Here is a 13,339-nt window from a genome sequence, read left to right on the forward strand (position 1 = left end):
AAATCAAATGGAATTGTATTAATAAATAAACAGCACCAGCATTGTTGTTATTATTATTATTATTATTCCTATTATTAAGCATTAAATCCCATCAAGTCAGCCATGAAAAAAAAACCTCATACATGCATTTGTTTGTATTTTTAACGTATAATTTGACACCTCAGTTGGGGGTTTTTCACGTTGTCGCTCACAGAATCTATGTAACTCTACAAAATACAGGTTTCCTTTGAAGAAAACCTTCCAAGTAGAACCCCTTTAGAACATTTAACCATATATCCGAATCAAAACCATCCACGAGCAGCCGGTCCTCAGTAATATAAAGTGTTCTATTTATACTTTGTTTTTAAATGAATAAGTTGTAAAAGAGTAAGTGAACTCATAACTAAAAATAAATAAATAAAAAAAACACACACTTATGGGGAATGTTTCTGTGACTTACTCAGTCTAAACCAAAACCTTTCTTAGCTCATATGTAGTATATTATCCAGGGATAGAAATCATTATATATCGTATATCATTATAATATTTTAAGAACATTATTATTTGTATCTTGAAAATTTGTGCAGGTTTAGTTTTCATTCAAACTAGTACATTGCGGTATAGATATAAATCAGACCCAGTGCGGTGCTGTATATAATGTAGTGGTAACAATCATCTTAATTATGGTTGCCAGACCTGGGAGTTCTGGTATTGTAAAAGCCCCACCCTTGTGCACAAGTTGTCATTTGTGATGAAATGATAAAACTCTACTGATTTAGAAATGTCTAGGGAAAAACTTAGTCATGTGTACAGTCCAATCAGGCCTCTTGTTCAGTCCCAGGACTGGAGTAATCTCACCATTCATGTTCAGTGAAGAGAAATGATAATGAATTTAACCATGAATTCCTCTTTTGAGTTAAGTGATAACACAGATAACAGTCTCCTTTACTCCCCCCCTCCCAATGTGCTAGTATGAGGCCTATCTGGAGATCCAGGGGTGATGGGTTGAGATGGGAGAGGTGAGCATGTTTGCTCAGACTAAAGGCGAGGTATGCCGTGGGATTGCATCACCCATAGCCATGGGCCTAGCAGTGATTTCAGCTAGGAATCACTGTATCAGTTTTAGATATTAAAGGGCAAGGATTCTCTGTCAGAACCTAAGAAACATGTATCATTTACAATTACAAGTAAATGACCAGCTACTATAGCTTAATCTACTACACACTTGATGTCATGTATTTATATATATAAAAAAAAAGAAGAATAAAGCTTATTTCAGTCATTTAACTCAAATCTTATTTGCCGATTTCGTACCACACCAGATGGTGCTGGAACTGTAGGCAGCAGGAGGGGAGGTGGGTGTCAATCACATGCATGAAATAATATAACACACACTCGTACAGGGTTATGAAGCATGTGTGTTTGCTCCAGCAATGGCGAGAAAGACAACTCCAGTGTTTTTTTGTTTTTTTTTTATTCGATGAGGGCTCATGTGGAATGCGAGGAATTGCTCCGTGCGGTCAGGGCCCCTTTAAGGCTAACAAACTGAGGGAGGTCCGGCCTGACGTCTGCAGGCCTTGGATAAATAAACTCGGGAGATGACCATGCGCTCTCCAGAAAGCTACCATGATGCAAACCCCCCCAAACCGTAAACAGCCAGAGCCATGCGCCTTATTTCTGTTAACACCGCTAGTTAATGCTAACAGTAATAGCAGCTAGCTACTCTCCATTCTTTTCATTGGCCAGAATATTAAGACTTTGAACGATAACAGATTTAACATCTGCAAACTTAAATGTAAGGTGTTTAAGGTGTCGAGGACTATTTTTCATTGTATAGGGGGGTTCTTTGGAGATGAAAGAAGTTCTTAACGGTTCGTCATAGCTTCTTCAAAGCAGTCTAGTGGTTCTTCGAGGTTAAAAGTGAACCCTATGTGGTTCTTTGTGGGACTGGAAAAGGTTCTCCTGGCAACCATGCTTTGGTTCCTCAAAGCACGAACTCATATGATAACATGGTTCCTTGTCGCACCATTTCTGGGTAGGTCTCCGGTTCTCTAAAGAACTCGAGAGTAAAAGGTTCTTCGTGCAACTTAAAAGGGTTCTCCTATGGCATGGCAACCCTTTTCGGTTCTAATTGGAACCTTTATTTATTTATTTACTTATTTTTAAGAGTGCGGTCTATATATTAACCACCTGACGCAACTAACGTCCCATCACTCACCTTAGCGAAAGGCCCCATCCCCCGCTCTTTGGTTCAGGAGTTAAAACTACTGACTGATACAAAGAGAATTCTGGGAGATTAGTAATAAAAGAAGTAGCTGTCACAATGACAGGAATGTTCGGTTTGAACAGGTATTCTTAAGAGGTTAAAGGTTAACGTACAAAAGAAGTAAGAAAAGCGAAGAACACAGACCAAATGCACGTCGGTCCTGATTCCATGACCGTGGTGCCATGCAGCTCTCAGAACTCTCGGATGAACTGCAGACATTTTCGCAAAAGGTTCCTGGCTGCATTGTGCTCTTATACGAGTCACAGGTTTGTTTCTACATGTAATCCGTTCATTTTTAAGCATAGGATTAGCAAACGTGCTTAACTACCATCTATAGTAACAGCACGAGAACATCAAGGACTTTAAGGACCCCAGTAATTTGGGTCGCAGTGTTGGACTTTCAATGTGAGTTGTCGCTGAAAACGAAGACAGAATGAGAGAACTTGGAAATTCTCAGAATGAGGTCACTTCTTGACCTTCGTAGGGGGAACGTGGTCAGCCAACATGGCTGATTGAATGTGGCAGGAACTAAAATGTACATGTTTCATAGCCTAAAGTGGATATATATATATATATGTGTGTGTGTGTGTGTATCAGTGAGATACATCAATGCACGCCTGTTGAGGAATCCTCCAGATCTTTACCCTTTGACCCGAATAATCTTTTTTAGCAGTTTTTAACGTTTAATTCGATTCCGATTAATCACCAATAAAACACTGTGACGGAGATTTCTTTCCGGACTCATGCCGTGAGCATCACGCATGCTTTTCTATACATTTCTATCGAGATTAGCCATTCTGCCCACGCAGTACCTTAGAAAAGAGAAGCCACATTTGTATCCGCCAAGGCAGAAGCAGGCTATTTTCCCTGGTTAAAAAGGCACGGGGTGACGCCGGGCTCTTGCTAACACGCAGGACTTGTTTAGTGAATGTTTACAAAGCTTAAAATATTCTTAGGCCCCAACCTGCATTGTGACACACTGATGTGTACATGTTGGCATTGTGAAGGCCCATCAGTCGCAAAATGGGGAAAGACTCGCCACCCACAGCCACAGATAAGATTAATTATGATAATATATTTCTGTCTCTTTTGTCATAGTAATGAATAAACCCCCCCCCCCCAACATCACCCCACCCCCCAAAACTTTTCTCGAGGCGTCTTTGTTTGTGGTCCTTTAACAGTGGTATTGTTGAGAGCAGAGTTAGCAGGTGGCGAGAAATCAGAGCGCTTTGTTTCCCTGGTTTCTTTAGAGGAATATCAAAATGTGTGCACACTGAGCATGAAAGAGGAGCGAGAGAGACTTCTCAGGTGATCCGACAAAAGGTGTCGAGACAGGGTTGCGACGTCATGAGCTAACAAAGCAGAAATTGATTCATGTTTAGTTTTATGACGTCACTGAAATAACAGCGCTAATTCGGATCAGTCGAGCCCGTTAGATCTGCATTATATCTCCTGATCTCGATGCCTTAACGTGATTAAATCACCACCCCAACCCAAGAGCTGTAAATGTCGTTAGGATCATTGCACCGTGGCCTGTGTGTTCACTGCAAAGCTGCGCACTGCGTCGTGCGTCTTCGGGGTTATACGCGTTCACAGGCCGCACAGCCTGCGCACTGGCTTTGTTCTGCAGTGAGAAAGTACTCATTGTAAAGCGCGCGCGTGTGTGTGTGTGTGTGTGTGTGTGGTGGAGGTGAGTGTGATTTAAAGGGAGGCTCGCGTCTCAAAAGGTGGCCACGGAAAAGAGAGGAAATTCGTTTGGGCCTCGAGAACACACAAGACAAATTGAGGATGTGTTGTGTGTGTGTAGGGGTCAGCAACAAACATGCAGTTTTTCTGCCACTTGGGTGGCCGAGGCAGGCTCACACCCGGCACCGCGCTCGGTCCTGAAGACTAGCACCCCCCACGCCCTCTAACCAGACACACACACACACACACCACCACACACAGGGTCCCATACAGGACTCAGTCCTGTCATTTACTCAGCCATTCCTCCCATCTTATAGCCAGGACTTCACTATGACTTGGCTGGCAGAGGAATCTGGACCTCTTCCACGTTCAAATGATGTCACTCTCAGTGATTTATGGCCGTTCACAAGTGCCAACGCACGACGGCGATTCACACCCGTTTAGCCACTAATGTGTTAGCATCTGCATTCTGAACACCTGCAGAAGAGATCCGCAGCCGACGCGTCGGTTTTCTCACAAACAAGTTCGAGTTCTTTCCCAGAAACCCGACGTGCTTTGTTAAAGCCCAGTCCGGGATCTCGGATTCTAGTGGATTCTGTCCCTTCGTTTCTTGCCGTCCCGACAAACGAGCGCGGGTTTGGAAGCTACCCAGAGACAGTAAGCAAGTCGGGCCTGATGTACGATCTGTCGGCTGACATCTGAACCCGGGCGCTGGAAAACACAAGCATGTGTCAGGTTCGGCCCCGGAGGGTGGGGACTGACACTGAACACGGCTCCGGTGGGCTCGGATCCCAGTTGAGCTGTTGCGACTCTTGGGGTTCCAGGAGGCTCTGCATAAATATACAAACCTTCTCCCAAAATGACCCGTGCACTGCCTCGTGAGCACGGCCTGGAGGTCTGGTCACGGGCGATGTGGACAGAGGGCAAAGGGCACGGCTTCTGATTAAGCACACATTACACACGCACATTTAGATCCCGGAAACGCGACCGTGGATTCGAGCGGAATTTTGACATCCTGATTTTTTTTTGGCTGCTACTTGATAAAGCTTTAAAGGCCAATAATCTTAACTCGGCAGGGCAAATAAATTAAACTCTCAGCAAAAAAAAAAAAAACACCCCAAAAACCCACGAGTCCTACTACCGCGGCTTGGCCACGTGATGAACCGCTGAAGGTCTCGAGCCCGAGTCAAAAGGGAGGACAGAACGCACGGAATATCCTCATAACTACACACATTAGTTTATGGATTTCGAAAGTCAAGGGGGGGGGGGATTATTCCAGCATGTCCAAAAAAGAAAAACTACTAAGAGCGGGGAGGCGAAGACGGAGAACTCATGATCATTTCATTAGTGACACTAAATGACTCGGTTTGGCGCAGAGACGGAGCGCGCCACGATAAATCATCACGGAGACTCTTCCAGAGGCTCATCGCCCTCCGTGACTGAGCGCCTAACCTCCAGCCTGTAATTTAAGAGCTGCAATGGAATGTCATAAATCGCTGACAGTAAAGAGAGAAAAAATCTTTAAGACCGGTCCTTTATTGCGTCTTCCGAGTCCCCGGGGTGGGGGTGGTGTCGTCTCGGGGGAGGAGGAGACGATTAGCCGTTATGTTCTCGCTGGGTGGTCCAGTGCTCTGCCTTTTTGTGTACAAATAAAGTTAACCCTATTGTGCTTACCCGTTTCTTCTGACAGCAGGGCATGTAGTCGCTCACTCATGGTGGTCAAAGCGGACAGCTGGAGAACCTACACCTCTACAATCACCGGTACATCGCCTCCCACCAGCACCCTGTAAGGTAGACCATGTCTAACGGGGTCGACGAAAACACGCCCGAACCACCTTTTGGACAGAATAAGTACATGGATTTAAAAAACATTTCACATGGACGCGAGGCAAGTCGTATAGTACCGTCAGGATGCTCTTTACACGATGTTCAGGAAAGGAACCACAGTTTAATAACACTCGTACACAAAGGTCGAAGAAACACAGAACCTCGTGACATTACAGTGAAAAAGAAGGGGGAAATAATAATAATAATAATAACGACACAGTCAGTTGAGATAAATAACTCCATGTTTATTTGGACATCGGTAAAAAAAAAAAAATTCGAGGTGTCCAAGAGGAAGCTTCTTTGGTGACCATCTTGTCATGCTTATGAGCGGTCTTCCCCCTGGTTCTAGATCTCCATGAGCTGATCCGATCCGACGATGACGTCGTTGGTCCTTTCGGCTGAAAAGAAACAGAACGTGAGTGTTCAGAAAGAGCTTGAAGGCACCTGGCTATCCGTGTCTTGAAGAGATCGATCTCAGCGCTGATGGCAAATATTAGCCTCCACCACTGCCTAGATCGGGGGTGTCCGATCTTCTCCGGAACGCGCCGGTGTGTGTGGGTGCAGGTTTTCATCCCGATCGAGCAGGAGCCACGCCCGGTTCACACCCGTTTAATCAGTCGATCTCGGCTTTCGATAGAATCAGGTGTGGTTGGAACGAAAACCTGCACCCACACACCCACCGGCCCTTTCCGGATAAGATCGGACGCCCCTGGCGTCGGCGTCTACCCGTGTGTCGGTCGCGTAAAACCACGTCAAGATCGCTAACTAGCACGAGAGTAGATTTATACCGCTGCCGAGGACAGGCGTGCAAATACGGGTATAAAAAGTCTGTTTTGGAGGGTCTCTCGTTTAGGCGGTCTGAAACTGTTGACTCTAGCCGGCGTCTCCCGATGTTTTCAATCACAAAGAGCAAAACATGTCTTTGGCTGTCTATGCGTACGCCTCCAAAGTTTATCTCCGTTCCTCCGTGTACCGACTGAGGAAATGGACCTGGCCTGACAGACGAGGCCCCTGTTTATAAATACGTGTCATCCGGGCTGATAAACACGTGGAAGGTCGATATCCTTTTATTGAGAACGAGTCTAAGCTAAACCTTGGCGAGGTCGATTTTTCACGTCGCATATGAAGAATGCGTTTTAGTGAGAAGGAATCTGTACAAAGACATGTTTGGGTTTGTTTGTTTCTTTTTTGCCGTTCAAAGACGAACAGAGCGTGCGATGATGGACATCCGAGGCTGTGAGAAAGACGGGAATAGAGTAGCGTCATCATCAGCCTGGGCTCGAACACCTGACGGGAAGTCCCGGAGCGCCCAGGTGGTCTCGCACGCTGAGCTCTTTTTTTTTTTTTTTATTGCGCGAGAGGACAAATAACCTGTAATGAACTTCCCAGGCGTAGGATGCAAAGACCTTTTCAAGGGTCTTGTTGAGCTCCTTTTCGGCTAACACCATGCTAACAGGGTTAAATAGTGCAGAGACGGGCTGAATAAGAGTGCGTGTGCGAGCTGTCGGATCGACGTGTGAAGCTAATGGACAATGACTGCATGAGACCACCGTAGTCGAGCTCCAATGCAGTCTTCTAGAGTGCTCGTATCACTCAACAGCTAGTTAGGTCGGCTCACTGGAACGATAAGCCCGCTGGCCGTGTTAACGCCGAGGGCACAGGTGGTGAGGGGGAAAAAGCTCTATCACGTCCGTCATAATGGAGAAATCTCAGCCACGCGGGCGAACTTCAAGAGAAGTACAGGTGCGAGATGGCGTCGTATGCGCAGCGGTGTGAACGTTTACAGGACTGTCCTTGGGAGTTCTGACGTGACGTGACGTGACGTCCGCACTAACAGACAGGATGTTTTAATGCAGGAGTTTAGGCACGTCACAAAACATGACAATTTGCCACTTTCATGGTTTGGTTCCTTTACTTTGAAATGAAAGCATTTCTATTTTAACGGCGTTATGGAGGGCCGGGCGTCACGCCCGGTGCTTATTAAATGTAACGATGACATTTTTTATTATTATTTTTTTTAAACAGGCTGAATTAACTCTGCTCTTGGTTTCTCTGGGATAACTCTGAATTGTGGTCGCTCGCTGTGCTTTAAGCAGTGTGTGCTGCTTGCGTGTGTACGCGCCCATGCTTCGGGAAGTACAGGGGTCTAGCTTGTAATTTGGGATTTCTGGGAGCACTTCAATAAGCCCCTGTCTTTTAGGAGGTTATGGCTGACTAATCGGGTCCAGCTCACAAATGACTAGGGAAAAGGAAAGCGTGGTGGGGGGTGGAGAAATGTTTTGGAGAGGGGGGGGGGGGGGGGATTGTGTGTGTGTGTGTGTGTGTGTGTGTGTGTGTGTGTGTGTGTGAGGTGGAGGTGGGGGGTTGCTGAGGCAGCAACACCCTGTTGTTCAGTCAATTAGGCCAGGAAGCCTCTGGACATCTTAAGGCCGCCTTAGGCACAGTCATTGATGGAGAGGCTGGAGAGCGAGTGCAGACCACCCGCAATACAACAGCCTGGAGCCACACACACTCACACTCTCTCACACACACACACACACACACACACACACACAAACCTCACAGTATGATCCAACACTGAGGGGATTAACAATATTAAAAAATAAAGCGCAATTGTTCACACAAGCTTAAGTTTTAATGCACTATTGAAACAGATTAACAGACAAGCCACACACACACACACATATAAAGAGACACACACACAGAAGCTGAAAAAGGCAGGCACGACTGTGCAAGAGCACACAGAAACAAACACAAAGGCCTGACTTGATGTGTGTGTGTGTGTGTGTTTGGTGTAAAACAGTGCATGTGCTCACCCTCTGGCTCGATGCGCTGGCCGCTTCCCACCAGACAGTATTTAATGTCAGCACCTCGTCCGATCGTGGCGTTGTTACAGATCACACTGCCTTGAATGTTGCACCTGGAGGACAGGATATTAATAGAGCTTGGTATCAGTTTCACACCGTGCGAGTTCACACACACACACACACACACACACGCACACATACACACTCCCTCCATGAGTCAGACACGTTCATTGACTCGTTGCTGCTGTAATTTGTTTGTACGTGATTAATTAAGTGTCTGGCTATGCATATGTAAATTAGTCATTACAACCGTATTACAGTTCTATCAGCCACATTTTCCCCTTTCAGAGGCACATACCCAGAGTAACATAGGACATGCAGATCTCATATCTCATGTGCGAACGGACTGTATACTAGATATATATATATATATATATATATATATATATATATATATATAAACGTATGCATATATGGTCAACGAGGATGAGGGCAAATAATTCCGGAGCAAAAAAAAAAAAAAAGTTTACCACCATCTGATCTGTCTGGAATATTTTCTCGCACGCTGAATCACAGTTTGTCTTTATAAACGCCTCCAGTCTCTTTGGCACCGTTTCGAATTTGCGGATCTCTTCAGTTCGGACATTCGGCTCCGTGTGATCCACCCCGTCTTTGCCGATTCCTTCGCACATCTGTTCCGACTCTGCCAGTCGTACGCCGCCTTCCGCAGATCATGTCTGGAGAGCTGGAGAAATCTCATGGCCAAACCTGGACTTCCTGATTTTGGTTCCAACTATTTCCAACTGTCAGTTCTGGCTTATCTATCTATCTATCTATCTATCTATCTATCTATCTATCTATCTACGGTTGACGTCACGTTGCAGGATACGCCCCGGGTTTTTAAAACTGAAATATTTCATTTTCTGGCCGTTACAAAACAACGACGAAGAAACAAGCGAGGGGGCAAAAACTTTCGCACACCCCCCCCTGCATTTCCCCCCTGCATTAGTAATCCTTCAATTCGCGTATGGAGTCTGTTGCCGCGGTAATGCGCGTCGTCACCACGACGTCAGATGTTTGTAGATGAGTTACAAGTCGGTTTAGTGTTTACCGGACAGTGCTTTAAAATGTTCGTGCCATGACACGTGCACGTGCACACAACACCACACACACACACACACACACATACATACAACAGCGCTCTAAGCTGCTCCCTGTTTACACCGCACGAAGAATAATATTTTCCTAGGCTCGCTTTGGCACCATAAAATCGTATTTGCACAGTTTGATGTTGGACTGAGCCGAGCCTGGCTTTCTTCTCTGGCGCTCTCGGGTGCAGGAATAGATTTCAGGAACACACCAGTCTTACACTTTCATGTCTTTGCACTAATTGCACAGCTGAGGGTCTTGTCCTTTGTGCGCCCGGACGCTGCCGCCCTCCCCCTGCAGGGGAAACCCGATCCTGCCCTGTTTTCTGCCAGTTTCTTTTATTCCCCATACGCACCCATTAGCACGCGTATTAAAAACAACAGCGCCGCCGCCACCCCCTCCCCGACCAGTGCTGTCTATCGCCGACCACCGATGTAAACGCACGTGACCTGCGCAGGCTGTTCGAGGTGTCGCGGGACGGAAGGCGCGCTCATGCGTCCCGTCGGCCGTGCCTGGCGTTTCAGGAAGTGGAAATCTTCCGAGTGGAAGCCGTTCTCGTCTAGGAACCTTCTACCCTGTGAAAGGGACCACCGCGACAGGACCAGATATCATTTGGGTGGTGTGCGTCCTCAGTACGTCGGTGTTACCGACTTGAGGGTATCACACACACAGCTTATATTGGTTTATATTCAATTAAGGTGTGTATGATAAAGAAAGAGAGGAAGTAGAGTCTTAGAGAAAGAAACACACACACACACACACACATATATATATATATATATATATATAAAAGGAGGTGTAGAGAGAGGAAGGCGGAGGTTTGGTAGTGATGAGAGATTACAAGGATTGGAGAATTAACCAGAGAGACCACCAAAGAAGCAGTGCTGAAACACCACTAATTACTGACACTGTGGTTCCTCCTCACGGTGACCCCCTCCCTCTCTCCTTTGCCCTCCAGCCCTCTCATCCCTTGCTCCATACCCCCCTTTCCTAGCCCAAAGCCCCCAGAGCTTTGTAAACAACCACTCCTCCATGCAAACAAAGAGACCGAAAATGCAAGTGCCTTCTTTAACATTGCTAATCCCCTCTTACATTTTTTAATCAATCTGAAAGAATTGCTGTTCCTCTCTCTCTCTCTCTCTCTCTCTCTCGCTCTCTTTTTCATTTCTTTCACCCATCGCTTTCATGAGAGCTCTAATTCGGATGTGAATCAACCAACCTCGCCTGCTCAAAGGGGTAAAACCGCACTTGGGGATTTTTTTTTTTTGGGTACCCCTCCAAAAAGCTCTTTCCTCGGATTTGGACAAAAACGCACTTGTTTCACTCTCACTCTCAAAAAAAAAAACCCCCACGAGAAACCTTCAAGTCGTTCAGTCGCTAGTGCGATCCTACAAGCTCTCTTCAGGATGTTTCGCAAGAACGTGTCTTTTATTTTTTTCTTCTTTTCCCCCTGTCGAGTAACCTGCACTGTGATGCGCTCGTCTCTCTGGCAGTCGTTACACCGACGTTCATCACTCTTCTGGCCTGTTCGGGCTCAGCGAGCCCCCTCGACGGTTCGACGACGCACGTTTCTGTTTCTTCTCAAGCCGTCCTCCGTCTCGACTCCCCAGCGCCGGACGTGTGTCGAACCGCTTTCGAACCGGTCACAAAGCGCCGACACCGGAGACTCCTTCCGAAACGTCGCGTAAACCTCTCCTTGCACGTTAAAGTGTCGAATAAACATCTACGCTTCACGGTGTGAACGGTGAAATGTTTGTCTGAATCTTATCTGCCGCCGTACAGGGGCCAGCGTAAGCTGATAGTGTAGAAATGATAGAACAAGTACACGAGTGTAAACAATGGCGAGAAGGATCTCCTTTTACAAAAATAATAAAATAATAAAGAGCTTAAGGAAAGGAGCACCTACCCTTCTTCGATAGTGACACCGTTCATGATGATGGAGTTCGTTATCTTGACTTTCTCCTTGACCGTGGTGGACGCGCCGATGGTCGAGCGTTTGATGGATGTTTTGTCCGCTATCTGGCTGAACGCGCCGATGATGCTGTCACCTCCGACCTTAGAAAGATAGCACGACTAGTATACCTATCGTGTTGCACAGAACCTTCTAAACATCACCGACACAGACGTGCGGACACGGTGATCCACGACCCCCCCACTTCACAATAACATGCATTTAACGTGCATACAACGAACTCACGAGACTTCTCTCAGACACGGCAGCAGACGGGTGAACCGGAGGCTCTTCGACCAGTTTGGGAGCCTGAGAAACACGGAGATGTTTGTTAGGAGAGCGCCAGAAGTTCCCATGAAAATATAGAAAGATATAGAATATCACCATGCAACATAACACGACCTGATTCATGACCAGTTTATGTAGCTTCCTTGCGAGTGGTGCTTATTACTCAGCTCATTTACTATAAGTTACGATGTACAATAAAAGTGAAGGAATACTAAAGATGAAATCCGGCTCCTTTTTTACGATTCAATGCAGAGTGAATAACGTCGCACGCTACTAGCGCACGTGTAAGATCACGTCACGGTTCATTTCAGTACGCGTGGACACATCAGCTTCGCTTGCACACTCACCACGCGGTTGGCCTCCACGTACGCGGCCAGCGTGTTGACGCGGTAACACACGCCGTCCTCCATGACGTGCACGTAGCAACGGAGCTTTCCGCCGTGGTACGCCTCGCTCATGTCGCCGCGATGGTCGTTCCAGCAGGAGCGATCGCGCGCCAGCTCCAGAAGCCCGTCGTCTTTGGAGGAGCTCAAGATCTCTGCGGGACAGTTTTTTTTTAGGATTCATAGGGTCTCATTACATGTACAAGAAATCACCTTACGTATTAATAGACTTATTGAAAAATATACATATTATATGCTTCTTTCGTTCCTGACAAAAAGACTTGCAAGAGGGTCTCGTGTGCAGAGCCTTTGGGAGGTTATGCTGCTGGAAGGAGACATTTTTTTCATCTTCAGATGTCGAACAGAGGCCCGCAGGTGTCGTGCCAAAACAGTTTAGTACTTGGAGCTATCCATGATTCCCTCTATACTGACTAGAGCGCCAGTCCTAGCTGAAAAGACGCAGCCCCATAGCATAGCACAGCATAGCATAGCATGATGCTGCCACCACCATGCTTCACCACGGGTACAGTGTTGTTTCTATGATCAGCGTGTCTTTTAGAATTGTGCCCAAATCCGAACATCTACCTTGGTCCCAGCAGATCATAGATCAGGGTTTTTTTATGGGGTGATTTTATGTACGCTTTGGAAAAATTTTGGTGGGTGTTTGTCGTTTTTTTTGTTTGTTTGTTTGTTTGTTTTTCTTTTCCGCCGAGTCATCGCTGTCTCAAGTGAGTGACCGGTACGTTCCAGAATTTCCCGCAGCATCTTTAACATTGCTCTCGGCGGCTTCCCTGAAAGACGTCCGTGTTCTCGGTGACGTCACCGTGGTGCTCCACTTCTTCAAGACGACCGTCACGGTATTCTGTGGTTTCGTGTAAACGGAATTCCTTTTGGACCCCTCCTCCTGAGCGATACCGTTCCAGAGATGAGATTTTGGACGTGCTTCGTGGCTTCAGCGTGTTGGACGAAACAACTGATCCTTATTAATCAGAGTCACTTCATT

At 46.5% G+C, this 13,339-nt stretch overlaps 1 protein-coding gene across 1 annotated transcript in view; it reads right to left on the reverse strand.

Moving 5' to 3' along the window:
* Nucleotides 1-5,982: 5,982 nt before the first annotated feature.
* Nucleotides 5,983-13,339, reverse strand: part of eif2b3 (eukaryotic translation initiation factor 2B, subunit 3 gamma) — a 32,517-nt gene continuing 25,160 nt past the window's right edge. Inside the window, exons 8-12 of the mRNA XM_017472231.3 lie at nt 12,301-12,491; nt 11,912-11,974; nt 11,621-11,769; nt 8,575-8,678; nt 5,983-6,156 (exon numbers count right to left, since the gene is read on the reverse strand). Of these exons, the coding sequence (XP_017327720.1) occupies nt 6,104-6,156; nt 8,575-8,678; nt 11,621-11,769; nt 11,912-11,974; nt 12,301-12,491 (560 nt within the window). The 3' untranslated portion in view covers nt 5,983-6,103. The remainder of the gene's footprint in view (nt 6,157-8,574; nt 8,679-11,620; nt 11,770-11,911; nt 11,975-12,300; nt 12,492-13,339) is intronic.

The sequence above is a fragment of the Ictalurus punctatus genome, chromosome 7 (genome assembly GCF_001660625.3).
Source record: "Ictalurus punctatus breed USDA103 chromosome 7, Coco_2.0, whole genome shotgun sequence".
NCBI lineage: Eukaryota > Metazoa > Chordata > Actinopteri > Siluriformes > Ictaluridae > Ictalurus > Ictalurus punctatus.